The following is a 14,554-nucleotide window of genomic DNA, read 5'->3' as shown; positions in this document are numbered from 1 at the left end:
AAAAATCCGTACGTAAGTGGACAATGCAGTTCAAACCCCAGTTGTTCAGGGGTCAACTTTATATCCTTACATACTGAAAGGCAAATTTAACATTTATGTATCATATATTTTGTTCTTTCTTGATTATTATTAGGATTGTTAGAACATATTAGAACACAATGATTATTTTATATCATTTCCTTATGTGATCTTGTTAAACATCTTTGAGACTTGGTGCCTTAATGATTATCACACAGACCGAGTTTAGCTATTTGAGAAACTGCTGTTTTGAATTATTTTCTTTGAGATAGTAAAACTATGTAATATAACATTTGACATCCCAAATAAAATTTGCTTAAGGTTTTTATATACAATAAGATGTTTAGAATGAGGTTGTATCAGATTGCTTTTGGGAGTTACAATGAGATATTAACACTTTTTAGAATCTGCCTATTATCGTTTGTCTTTGCTTCCTAATGTGATTTGAAATTTCAGTTCTGTAAGGACAACCCACTTTTCTGTTAACTGTGGTCTTAAATTTTAAACATGTAAAGGTTGATAGGAGAGCAGTGTGTTGAGTGCTGCCTCACTTGAAGGATGTAGGGAGAAAAGCATAGGTAGAATTCAAGTGAAATACTATGGCAGAAACAATGTTTTGGCTAGAGAAAATGTAGTATAGTAGAGGTGGTGTAATACTTTTAAGTGAAAATTATAAGAAATCTAGTTAAAAGCAGTACTTGGGGCCTTGCGTTGTATATTAGCATGCAGTGTATACGTTGGTAAACAAATTACTGAAGCTTTTGGCATACTTAAGCCTCGGTGGTGTGGAATTAAATATTGGTAATTGAGGCATGTATTTTACTGAAGGGAAGAATTGTAACTATACATAATAGCATGTATATCTGTACAGAAATATACAACCCTGAAAGTGAAAACATAGTGTGAGATTAGTGTCTGTAGAGGGAGGAACAAAAATGATTATTCTGTTGAAGATATATATTATAAACCTCATGGTCAGATGGAAGATCTAGAACATGATGCTCTTCTTTTTTTTTTTTTTTTTTTTTTTTTTTTTTGCGGTACGCGGGCCTCTCACTGTTGTGGCTTCTCTCGCTGCGGAGCACAGGCTCTGGACGCGCAGGCTCAGCAGCCATGGCTCACGGGCCAAGCCGCTCGGCAGCATGTGGGATCTTCCCGCATCGGGGCACGAACCCGTGTCCCCTGCATTGGCAGGCGGACTCTCAACCACTGCGCCACCAGGGAAGCCCGATGATGCTCTTCTAATACAGCTTATTTGATTTACATTATAATATTTGCACTCTTCGTTTTCAAAATACAGAAAGGGAACCCTTGACCGCATTATGCGAGTTGAAATAAACAGTCCTATGCAGAACAGTCCTGGAGTGCGGAAGCAACTTACAGTTAAAATTTCTGGGAACCCACAGAGAATAAGTACCAAAAGAAAAAAGAGAGTTCATTGTGATTTTCAAAAAGTAAAAAGGAGTGGATTTGAGAAATTAGAAACTGTTGTTGAATGTCAGCAAAATTGTAGAGCAGATTTTTCATACATATGGCTTGTGAAGATTTAAAAAGCAATAAGGGGGCTTCCCTGGTGGCACAGTGGTTGAGAGTCCGCCTGCCGATGCAGGGGACACGGGTTCGTGCCCTGGTCCGGGAAGATCCCACATGCTGCGGAGCGGCCAGGCCTGTGAGCCATGGCCGCTGGGCCTGCGCGTCCGGAGCCTGTGCTCCGCAACGGGAGAGGCCACAACAGTGAGAGGCCCGCGTACCGCAAAAAAAAAAAAAAAAAAAAAAAAAAAAAAAGGCAATAAGAAAAAAATGCCATTAATTTATTAGAATAAACCACGTTAAATACCCTGGTTTCTTTTTTGATATGGTTAGCAACACTGTTACGTCAAATGCTAATGCGCATGGTGTAGACATAGTATAACTCAGTTTCACATAAGATACCGAAATGTGAACTGGTTAAAATAAAAATTAAAAGGATTTGTAACTAATTGAGTAATAGTAACAAAAGCAGTCAATGGCTTGGAAATATTCTTGAGGGAGATTCTAACGGAGAGCCACAGGGTTCTGTTTTTTTCTCTATCTTCAATTCAAGAAGGATGACAGAATCAAGAGAAAAGACCATCTCAAACACTGAGCTGAAAACAAAATCAAATTAACAACAGTTGTTAAATTTTGCTTTTAGGCTTAAATATGCAAACAACAGTATGGAAGAAGCAGCGTATGATGGGGAATACTTGGCTTGATAGCAGTTCATCTAATAAGATTTAGAGTTGAGGTGGCAGTGGGGGACCAGGAAGAGGATGGAATTACTTAGCCAAGCTTAATATGAAATAATAATGTGATGAGGCTGCTTAAAATTTTTAATCTAATCTTATACTTAGCCATGATAGCTATTGTCAAATATTTGAAGAACTGTCTTATAAAAAAGGGAATCCAGGAAGGAAGGTTTTGTTCACCCATGGAATGAGCTCCTTCATTAGGTTTCATTAGTGGTACTATTTAAACCAAGGTTGCATGACTCAGTACTATAAAAGGGATTGAAGTATTAATGAAAACTTGAATTAGATGGACATCTTGGGTCTCTTTCCAACTGTAAAACCTGAGTCCATTATTTCTCCTTTAATAGAAATTTTCTATCACTGGACACTTCAGAAATTACAATAGGAAGGTGTGGTAGGGTTAAGAGGAATGACCACCAAACCAGCTTCCTTCCTTCCTTTCCTTTCCTTTGCCTTTTCCTCTTTTTTTTTTTTTTTAAGTACCCAATACACTGAGAATGGGCTCTCAGTGAATGTTCAATGAAGGTACTTAATTGTCACTTGGGTTCATGTTCTAGCTCTCTAGCTAACCAGCAGTGTGAATTTAAGCAATTTAACCTTTACATCTGTTGACTAATCTGTAAAATAAAAGTAGATGATTTTATGAGTCTCTTCTATTTCTAATATTCTATTTGACAGATTTGTTTGTTCTTTTTACTTGAAGAAGTTCTGAGCTTCGGGAGTTTCAACTGGTAAAGAAAATTACTAGTAATTTTGAAAGTCAGTGGTGATATTTTGGAAGTTTTTTTTTGTTTTAGTTTTTGTAGCTTTGAGGATGGTCTTTTATAACTTAATTGTTTTTCTGTTGGGCCCTAGTCTTTAAATAAACTTTGAAGAAAAGGCAGAAATGACTCTGAAAGAAACTTTGTGGAACAAAATAGAATATTTTCTAGAATTGAATGTTTAGATTTTAAAGTGGTATGTGATGACAAAAAAATTACTGAGCCATTTTGGGGTTTAGGGCTAACCAAAGTCTATAATTGTTATGAAAATAAAATCCCCAAATTTACATTATTTTTTTAAATTATAGAAATTATTGGTTTGCGTTAATATTAGAAGTATTGGGAAATAAAATGGCATATTTCTCCTTACTTTTTATATTCTTTCCTGTTAATATTTATTAGAAGCTTTTATGGTTGATATTAAAGTAATTCTAATGTATTATTACTTTCCCAGGTTATAGAATTAAAATAAATTTAATGATAACTAATAATAAAATCCCATTTTTATTGTATTTTACAGTTTATAGTTCTTGCAGGCATATCATTTGAGCTATACAAGTATTAGTAAAGAAACTAGTGAAGGATTTATACTCCCTTTTTTATAGGTGAGAAAACAAGCTTTGAAAGGTTAAATGGCCTTAGGTCACATAGCTTGTCAGTGAGGACCTGGAATTAGAATTTAGATCTGACTACTAGTCAGTACACTTTTCTTCTGTATCACATTGCCTCTATCTGGCACCTGTGTAATACTAATTGATGAAATTATAGTGCATTAAATTGTTTCTTGATACTTCACAGCTGGCAGACACACCAAAATCTGAAAGATATGAGCATGTTCTGGAGGCATTAAATGATTACAAGACCATGTAAGTTGATTTATTTTATGTATCCCTATGAGGGAGATATTTAGTAAGAATAAGGAATAATGGCATTAAGAATTGTGGGATTGATTATAGAGTTAGTACATACCATTTTAAACCTTTTAATGTCCTCTTCTCTTTCAGTCAGAGTAAAGCAGTGATTCTCAAAGGCTGGAGAAGGGAAGATCAGTCCTCTGGGAATGGTGGATAGGAGGCATTATCAGTGTCTCAGGGGAATTTGGTCAGTTCAGTTGAAAAAGCATACTCAATAATGACTTGTTTTTATAATTTAATCTACTGAAAGTAAAATAAAATCTTGCTAGCTGGTAGGAATATGCAAAAGATAGGGGGATATAGTATAGAGAATGTGGGTTTTTAAATGATTGAGGTCTTCTGTGGTTTTAAGTTTAGTTATTGCCATCATTTAGAGAATAGTAGTATTAGTTTTTGATAATTAGTAGTATTTTGATAAATAGTAGTATTAGGTTTTGATTTAAGTTTTTGATAATTAAGTTACATTGTTTGATACATTCTTGTATAGATGTTTCCCTTCTTTTTTTTTTACACCAGCATATCTATGTCTCTTAAAAATATTTTCAAAATGCAAGAGAAATAATTTTTTAAATGTATATGCTGGTTCCAACCAACTATTGAATTATAACATTTTTGTTTGCAGCAAGTTGCTTTTTTTGAACTTAGCAACATTTCCTCATTAAAAAATGTTACGATTACAAGTGGCTAGATCTTTAGGCCAGCTCAAAAAGCCACGAGCAGTTACAGTGCTGTAAAAATACTTTATGGGACAATGAATTCTGTAATCCAACTTAGTGTGCTTGAAATACATTTGTTCCTGTTATGGTAGAAATGGGAGCTCCCCTTTCTCAAACCTATATAAAAGTGGAAGAACAATGTAAGCACTTGGTAGTGGTTTTTATGGCCAGGCATGCTCTAGTAGAGCTAAGAGGGTGTTTTAGAATAAGGACCCTAAGGACTTTGGGAAAGGATTAAGGAGCATATTTTTCAGAAACTCAGGCCCACACTGAAATGTCACTTCTCTGCTCCAGGTTATTTCCAATTCCAGATCTGACATACCAGACACTCCTTTTATTTTCTGGGCCTCTAGGATTGGTCTCCTATTTTCTTTATCAGTGCTTTCACCGATTACTTTCTGGCCAGGGTTTCTCTCCTCACAGATCCACTCCGAAATAGAATTATTCTTTTCCTAAACCTTGTTTGAGATGTTTTTGACAGATGACACTAAAAATATGGAGAAACATATTGGAACTAAAAAGACACCACTCTCTATTCTTCGTTCTAACTTTAAAAAGTTAGATGCCATATTTTAAAAAGAAAAATGGACATGTGTCCTTCTCCCTTCTGATACTATTCCTCTCTCCCTACTCCCCCATCATATCCTACTATGGACTGGCTCTGGAGCAGATAAGAATCAAAGAAAGCAAGGGGCAAAAAGTCAGTTTTTCTAGTATTGGGTGGATTTCATGTGTAAAGCCTTTATATCTGAAAGTTATAACTTAGGGTCTGCCATGTATATGTGTTCAGTTTTTAAACTTTTAGTTACTTTTTTTTTAAAATTTAGGTTTATGTCTGGGAAAGAAATAAAGAAGAAGAAGCATTTGTTTGGGTTGCGAATTCGTGTTCCTCCTGTGCCACCAAATGTGGCTTTCAAAGCAGAGAAAGAACCTGAAGGAACTTCCCATGAATTTAAAATTAAAGGCAGAAAGGCATCCAAACCTATATCTGATTCAAGGTAAAAGTTGATCTGTGGCTTAGTTTTTCTCGTTAGCTTATTTGTAACTAAAAATGTGTGTTATTTAGTCTCATTAGTATATTTGAAAGTACAAGTGGTAGTGACCCTGATTTGTTTTCCTGTTTATAATTTCTTGCTTGGACAAGGTACAAAGAGTTAATGCTAGATGTTTATTTATTTACGTTTAGATCTAAGGCTTTCCATGAATAGGCCCTATTGATTTTGTTAGCAAACAGCTTAAGTACTGGCCTGTTCATTTGTTTGTTCATTTCTCATTCGTTTGTTCGTTCATTCCATTTATCAAGCACCTTACTGTCTAAGTGCTGGAGATATAATAACAAATGAGACTTTCTTTCTGCCCTGATGGGGTTTACATTATAGTGGGGAAGAAAGGTGATAATCAAGTAAAATAATTACAGATCATGCTAGTACCATTTAGGAAATAGCAAACAGATTTAGACTGTACTGGGATGGATAGAGATGTAGGGGTCTACTTTAAGAAGGAGGCTTAAAGAAGGCCTATTTAAGATGGTATTTAAGCTGAAACTTAAAGAATGAGCATGACCTAACAATGTGAAGAACAAAGGGAAGAATATTTCAGGTAGCAAAAGTAAGTGTGAAGCTGTGAGGCATGTTCTAGGAACTCACAGAAGGCTACTGAGGTGTGATTGAGGGCTAGAGAATAGCATCAGGTGCTAGAAACGTTGGGTAGGGCTTGGTCATACAGAGTTTTGTAGGTCTCATAAGGAGTTTGGGTTGTTTTCTGAGAATAATGGGAAGCTATTTAAAGATGTATGCAGATTGAATTATCCTTTAAAAATACTTCTTTGGGTGCTGTTTGGAAAACAGATATCAGTAGAGGTAAGAATAGAAGCAAGAAAAAATTGACTCGTTCACTTTTCTAGGTGAGAGATAAATAATGGTTGCTTATGTAGGTGTAGGTGGTAGCAGTCAAACAGAAAATAGATTCAAGATCTCCACTGGAGGCAGAATTTGCTGGCTTTGCTAATGAATTAAATTTCTGAAAGGAAGGGAGAAATTAAGTTACACAATGCCCAGATATCTGGCTTGAGCAACTAGTGGATGGTGTAACTTACCAAGATCTGGAAGAACAGATTTTGGCAAGGTGAATAAAGCATTCTTCTGTTTCATACTCATTGAGTTTGAGATTCTTATGAGGAATATCTAAGTGGTGATGATGTTAGATATAGGCCGTTGGGTGTGTAAATCAGGAGCTCAGGAGAGGTCAGGACACATGATAATAAATTTTGAAGCTGATTTATAAAGCCATGAGAATAGAGAGAGAGGGGAAGAGAAGAGAATGTGGCCCAGAATAATGTCCTGCTATCTTTTAGAGTTTTGAAAGAAGTGAAGTAAATGAAGGAGACTAGCAGAAAGCAATCAGTGAAATAGGAGGAAACCAGGAAAGTTTGATGTCATGAAAACCAAGTGAAGGAGAGTATTTCAAGAAAGATGTGGGTGTATTAAACTACTGAATGTTGTTGCAGAGAGGCAGGTTAAGATGAGAGAAAAATGTTCATTGGATTAGATAACATTCTGTTATTAGTGACCTTGACAAAAACAAGTCTGCTTGAGTGGTAAAGGTAGAAGTCAGATGGGAGTGGGTCAGTGTGATCGAATCCAGCACTGCCCAATTTACGTGTCAAAACTGGGCTTTTCCTACAATAAGGGACATGGGCGGATTCAAAATGATGATGATGATGATAATAAAGGAAAAGGGGAAAAAAAGGAAATAATCTTTAAAAATTCTGAAAGAGAAGGAAGAAAGTGGAAAAGGGTATGTATCATCAGCTCTCAGAAGTAGTTTTACTGTACTGTAAAGGGAACAGAAGCTGAATCAATTGATGTTTTTTTTTTAATAGATAGAAGATAATTGTAACTTGTTTTTGTGTGTCAGTGGAGAAGAGAGTGGTATAGGAGAGGGGGAGGAAACTGAAGATATTGTAAAGTCTTTGAGAAGCCAAAAGGGACAGGATTTAGAGCCTAAATGTGGGAGTAGCCTTTGATAGGAGGACTTACACCCTTCTGTTGAAATGGGGTGTAAAAGGCAAAGATGGGTACAAATGCTGGTTCTGTTTTAGATTTAGCATTTGGAAGATGACTAAAGTTATTGCTTGGTAACTTCTGTTTTCTCAGTGAAATGATGAGGGAAAGATAGCTGAGAGGGAAATTTAAGGAGCAAATACAAGCTATGAGATAATTATCTTGGAGAATAAGAAAATGTAATTACAGAGGGTTGACAGTGCTTTATATCCGTTTGAGTTGGTAATTAAGTAGATACTACTTTAAGGGTTTGTTTTTTCTTAAGGAAAGAATACTTATTCCTATCACTTTCAATTTTTTTTTTTTTTTTTTTTTTTTTTTTTTGCGGTACGCGGGCCTCTCACTGTCGTGGCCTCTCCCGTTGCAGAGCACAGGCTCCGGACGCGCAGACCCAGCGGCCATGGCTCACGGGCCCAGCCGCTCCGCGGCATGTATCACTTTCAAATTTTATCATTAATCTTTTGCTAACAATTGCTTATATTATGAATTAGAAAAAAGATTTCCACAATCTTTCTCATTCCTATCATGATTTTGATAGGACACTTTGTCTGTGGTAGCTATAAGGTTTTCTTTTGATGCCGCCAGGTAATGGTTTAACTTTCTCTAAAGGTATTCTCAGTTTCTTCTGGGACCTATGTATGAATTGGACTAAAGTGTACTTTCTTTAGTCCAGGGGTCCTTTATAAATGTTAATGGTGATCATCTTTCCAAAAAACAAAAACAAAAAAATGTATACCCCATCCATCTTATCCTTGAAACTTTTGATTATAGTTCTAGTTATGCTTCTCTACTTTCTCCTTCCTTGTATTTCCACTTTTATTTTCCCCAACCTTAGTTTGGTGTGTGGAGGGATAGTCTTTCCTAGTTTTCTCCAGTCACCTCTTTCTAGCCTATTATATAATATTGTTCCTTTACCTTGTTTTTAAGTTGAATGTTCCTGGATAATGTTCTTATAGCACTTAAACCATTTTATTATCCTGCTTGTATACACATTTGTCACCTTCAAACTATATTGTGAACCCTTAGCACAGGGAATGTCTTTGTATTCCTATTGTTAGTATCCCCTTTATATGGAGATGTTTGTTGCATAAATGAAATGGATGTTCTGTGTATTGATATTTGCCATTCTTCCCTTCTATTAATTAGAGATGTTCTTGACCTATTGCTTTTTTCCCCTTCCTATTGCTTGATATTTGCCTTTGTGTCTCAAAAATGGTTTTCTTGATCTTTCTAATTTTGTCCTTGAATGACTCCCCTGCCCAGTATGAAGGATTCCTTCTTCCTTTACATTCTCCCACCCCGGGCTTCATTCTCTTTCTGATTAGCATCATATAGGAACCCACAGGATGTCCCTGTTTATACCTACTCTGTTTTAACATAGATACTTCCTGGCTCCATGAGGTTAACTACTAAATTTGTAATCACTTTTAGTATAGTAAATTCTTGAAACATCCCCCAAGTACCTACATAGTAACAACCTAAATGAAATAATTGAACTTTAAGGAGTTTTTGAATCTTCCATCTAATATAGTAGTATTTTTTTGTTTCATTTTGTGTTTTTTAAAAAAAATTTTAGGTGGTATGTATTTTTCAGAATTGTATTAGAGAACTTTTTTCTTAAACCTTTTGTATATAAATATCTCTTAAGAAGTATTTAAATTAGAATGTATTATCTATGAACTTGACTAAACTTGTAGATTTAACTTTGTTGTTTTTATATTACCATTAATGTCAAAATATAAGTATAATCTAATTATCACATAAGTAGAGCTATGATAGTGTATATTGTCCATTGTCTTTTTGTTTTCTTTGTGCAGAGGTTAAATACATAAATGGTTTTATGTTTCAGGGAAGTAAGCAATGGCATAGAAAAAAAAGGAAAGAAAAAGTCTGTAGGTCGTCCACCTGGCCCATATACAAGAAAAATGATTCAGAAGACTGCTGAGCCACCTTTGGTAAGAGGATATATTGGCATATGTTCTCAGAGAGGAAGTCTACTTGAAATTACTGAGAAACTAATATCTTTACTTTAGAAACCATGCTTTAGGTGTGTTTTTTTATTTTCCAGGATAAGGAATCAATTTCAGAGAATCCTACTTTGGATTTACCTTGTTCTATAGGGTAAATAGAAAGTTATTTTCTCCTACCTTAGGAATTTTCTTTTGGGGGGGAAATTAATATTTCTACTGTTATGTAATATAGTCGTTATACCATTTAAATTCTTTTGTCTCAGGAGAACTGAGGGAACTGCACATTCATCCAATACCTCAGATATGGATTTCACGGGTGCTTCCAGTGCAAAAGAAACTACCTCGTCTAGTATTTCCAGGCATTATGGGTAGATATTTTATGTTCTTATCCTTGACTAATTTTCCTGTAGACTTTTTCTTTGTAAAGTGGTTATTAAATAAATTTTTAGCAATTGAAAGTGACATAAGTTTGTCTTTCAGCTTTTGAGAAGCAATCTATATGTTGATTCCTTAGGTTGTTGATATTCATCTGAATATTTTTGCTTTTCAGAGCACAGACATTAAAATTTTCACATTTGTCAGGAATTTTGCTATGTACACAGAGAAGAGGTATCCTGGTGTTTATAGGTGTGCTGTTTTCTGTGAGACCTTTTTATGCTTCTAATATACAAGTGTGGATATTTTTTTTAATAAGTTGGAATCAGGAACACAGATCCTTTTATTAATAAAAGGATTTTAAACTCAGGATTTTTATCAATAGTAGACTTCCCCTCTAATATTTTATTTAACCTAACTCTTCAGAAGGGCAACATTTTCCTGAAGTTTGATGTATCAGGTAAAAAAAGTTTAGTTTACTTGGGGCCAGAGCTATGAGCTTCTAGGTTTTATACTTCCTCTTGTTTAATTTTTGTTCACAATTCAAAAACTGCTCTTGTAAATCATATAAAATTCTAAGTATTTAAAGGATGAATTGTGAATAATAATAATGTGAGCTTTTTTTTTTTTTTTTTTTTTTTTTGCCTCTTGCCAAGCATTGTGTTAAGCTTACATACGTTTTTTTTTTGGTACATCGTCTTATTTAATTCTTAAAACAATCTTTTGAGTTGTTCCCATTTTATAGATAAGAAAACTGAGACTTAGGAGGTTTTTGTAACAAGCCCAAGATGGCATGTTTATTAGCAAGTATACAGAGCTGGGATTTTAACTTTGGCAGTATGATTATAAAATCTTTGAATTTAGCTGTTATGCTATATTTTATTTTATTTTATTTTTTTAAATTTTTTTTGGCGATACGAGGACCTCTCACCGCTGTGGCCTCTCCCGCCACAGAGCACAGGCTCCAGATGCTCAGGCCCAGCGGCCATGGCTCACGGGCCCAGCCACTCCGTGGCATGCGGGATCTCCCCGGACCGGGCACGAACCCGCATCCCCTGCATCAGCAGGCGGACCCTCAACCACTGTGCCACCAGGGAAGCCCCTGTTATGCTATATTTTGACTTTATTTTATAAAATCATTATATTTCTGAACTCAAAGATTGTCTAGTTCAACCCCTTCACTTAATCTCTTCACTTAAGAGAACACAGAGGATAAGAGATTTAAATTTGGCCGATATCATATTGAGCTAGACCCAAGGTACCCTGACATCTAGTTTAGGCTTATTTCTTACTTAACAGTAGGCCTAGAATTAGTAACGAAGAGAATCTTTATACTAGTTCTGCCATCTGTTTAAGCACATGGAAAGGTGTCTTGTATGTAGTAGGTGCTTATTAAATGTTTCTTGAATTGAATGAATAAATGAATGAATGAATGAACTGTCTTCTTTTTAATGATAAAAACGTTGACAAGACCTGACTTACAAATCCTCTTGGTAAGAATTTGCCTCGTTGGCCTCATAAATCAAAAATTTCCTCTGATTCTTTTAAGCTTAATAGTACATAGTTAAGGAAGAAAAGCTCTTCAAAGGTCAGCCTCAAGAAGGTGATTGAATTTAATGAAGGCGAGTGATAATCCATTTTATATAGCATTTGTTGTTTTGATTTGGCTGATTTTTATGTCAGCAAGTGTAGACAATTGTGGCCTTGTTTGTTCTATAGATTATCTGACTCCAGAAAAAGAACTCGTACAGGAAGATCTTGGCCTGCTGCAATACCACATTTACGGAGGAGAAGGGGTCGTCTTCCAAGAAGAGCACTCCAGACTCAGAACTCAGAAATTGTAAAGGATGATGAAGGCAAAGAAGATTACCAATTTGATGAACTCAACACAGAGATTTTGAATAACTTAGCAGATCAGGAGTTACAACTCAATCATCTAAAAAACTCCATTACCAGTTATTTTGGTGCTGCAGGTAGAATAGCATGTGGTGAAAAATACCGAGTATTGGCTCGTCGGGTGACACTTGATGGAAAGGTGCAGTATCTTGTGGAATGGGAAGGAGCAACTGCATCCTGACTGTAGGACTGAACATTATGTTCACTGCACTCTCATTTTCTGTAGGTACAGTTCAAAGCCCTAAAGGAGTCTGGCTTTTACTATCTTTCTTAAAAAAAAAAAAAGGTAAAAAAAAAGTCACTTAAGGAGATAATACTAGCCTTAACATGTACTTGTCAATGTTATGGATATTGTCATAAAAAGATATCTTTTAAAAATCAGAACAGAGACTTAATTTTTTAAATCTTAAGATTTGTAGAATGTTTCTAGGATAGGATATTAAAAATGATTCAAACCGATGCATGGTGTTAGGTAATTTTTCTAATTATTCCATTGAGTCAGTTTTTGTGGTTAGTGGTTATCAGAGCAAACTTATCATGTAGATAGATAGCACAAGTATTTGGAGAAACATTGTCTGTTTTGTTACCAAAATGTTGGAAAAAATTTATTTCAATACCTTTTAGAATTCATAAAGTGCAGTGTATATAATGCCTACTAAAAGACTGTAAAATATTGAAATTTTCTTTCAAAGTGTAAAAAATATATTGAGCCTGTAAATTGCTCTGTGACTAGACTTCATTGTCGTCTTAATATATTCTTTGCATGTGCATATATATACACACGTGTGTATATATATGTGTGTGATTGATTATGTGACCTATGCAATACAAATTATGGGAATGGGCAGCTTTGGAGTATATATCCCATAATTCTTTTTTCAGGAATAGTTGCAGTATTTACACAGCAGCATTTCTTCTCAGGCTTTTATTGGGTGCTGTTGCTTGCTATGTATGAAGAGAAATGTGTCAGACAAGTTTAGTGTGTTCTGAAGAAGGGTGTGAACAACAGTGTTCATGGGCTTTTTCGAATGCTTTTCACTTTCAGTCCTTGTAACTCAGCTGTTCAGTACCTAAAACAAATTCAAATAGTATGAATATTATCTCCTACTAGAAGTAACGTTTTCAAGTTTTCATGGCACATTATGATTGTAAATGTCTCTCAGTTTTAACAGTAAGTCTATAGGAGTCCCGTGAAGATTCCTGAAATGTCTGTAGTAACTGTTAGTCATGTTGAATAAGTGTAGTATGAACAAAGTATTTTATTGCACAGGGTTAACAAACAGTATGTTGCCTGCAGAGACAACTGCTGTTTTATTACAACATTACCTCTTGTTTTTATACAGCATACCAAGATTTAAATTGATAACTTTATTTTACATGTGTTAAAAAAAAAAAAAGAAAAACAAGTTTCTTTTAGCACCAGTGTTAGAGCTGTCTTCTGTTCCTTTTTGTTTTGTTTTGTTTGTTTGTTTTCTTTTTTAGCCAAAGAGTAAACAGAAGAATATTCTTATTTTGGTGGCTATTCATTTTACTCTTAAAAGTGATTGGTGGATTTTAGCCTAAAATTTGGAGAATTTGCCACCAAAATGAAAAATATGTAAAGTGTAGTGATTACAGAGCGGTTAAAAATGTGGGTTAGTACTTATTTATTCCATTGATTGATTATTTGACTGTTTATAAGAAAGTTGCTTTATTTCTTTAAGCATCTTCAAAAGATGACCTTTTCTTGTCACATTATAGCCAAAAGAAGCAGAGAACTTCGTAGTCCTGCATTTGGTTCCTGGTTGGCCAGGTATAAATGAGCTTTACAAAAGTGCAAATTAAGAACTGTCACTTCTGTTTACCTCCACCAAAACTTGATTTTCCCCTAGCTATTAATTTAAAGTTGCCTTTCCTGCAGCTGCAATATTTTGAATAACACACAGAGTTTGTGTTGATTTTGAATGTTTGTTTATATCTAGGGGTAATGGAAAATGTAAATCCCGTGTAACCTTATTCACTCCACGTGTATCATATTATTTCATTTTTCCCAAAGTCCTTTAATTCTAACTGAACACCAGCAGTATTTTTAGTAATTCTTTCTTTAGCATACTTGGAAGATGATTTATTAAGCTGAACTGTCTTTAGACGTAATTATTGTGAATGTTTGTTTTATTTTATCATGGTGGTTCACATGGCTCTGATGTTCAGTTTGTATTTTTGGAATTGCTTTACTTAGATTAAAACAGACCAACATTAAATGTGTGTATTTTTTAAAGAGCTAATGAGTTTTGCTTCTGTATTTGCCTGAAAATACACACTGGTGCAGTAGATGACGGCTTTTATTTAGCCAGGGAGACAAGGAGTTCTAGTTCCATTGTAAATATGTTCATTTGAATTAATCTTTATAAAACTTTGCTTTCATTTTCCACTTGTCCCCCAAATAAATATTAATAATTATTGAATGTTCATCTTAAATGATCCTGTAAAGAAGTAAACTATGTTTAGCAGCTTGTACACTTTATACTTGAAAGACAATATATCTTCCTGTATCTACCCTGTCCCCAAACTTCAAAAAAATTCAGACTTTTCA

At 34.9% G+C, this 14,554-nt stretch overlaps 1 protein-coding gene across 6 annotated transcripts in view; it reads left to right on the top strand.

The window, feature by feature from the left end:
* MTF2 (metal response element binding transcription factor 2) overlaps nucleotides 1–14,241 on the top strand; it is an 85,747-nt gene extending 71,506 nt beyond the window's left edge. For all 6 annotated transcript variants that reach the window (XM_073810955.1, XM_073810950.1, XM_033863507.2 and 3 more), the window contains 6 exons: nucleotides 3,848–3,915; nucleotides 5,507–5,677; nucleotides 9,591–9,696; nucleotides 9,810–9,862; nucleotides 9,975–10,079; nucleotides 11,806–14,241. In XM_073810955.1, coding sequence (XP_073667056.1) covers nucleotides 3,848–3,915; nucleotides 5,507–5,677; nucleotides 9,591–9,696; nucleotides 9,810–9,862; nucleotides 9,975–10,079; nucleotides 11,806–12,163 — 861 coding nt within the window. In that variant the 3' untranslated portion in view covers nucleotides 12,164–14,241. The remainder of the gene's footprint in view (nucleotides 1–3,847; nucleotides 3,916–5,506; nucleotides 5,678–9,590; nucleotides 9,697–9,809; nucleotides 9,863–9,974; nucleotides 10,080–11,805) is intronic.
* The last annotated feature ends 313 nt before the right edge of the window (nucleotides 14,242–14,554 follow it).

This window comes from Tursiops truncatus, chromosome 1 (genome assembly GCF_011762595.2).
Source record: "Tursiops truncatus isolate mTurTru1 chromosome 1, mTurTru1.mat.Y, whole genome shotgun sequence".
NCBI lineage: Eukaryota > Metazoa > Chordata > Mammalia > Artiodactyla > Delphinidae > Tursiops > Tursiops truncatus.
Note: the sequence above shows the minus strand (reverse complement) of the source record. Positions and strands in the feature narration are given on the sequence as shown.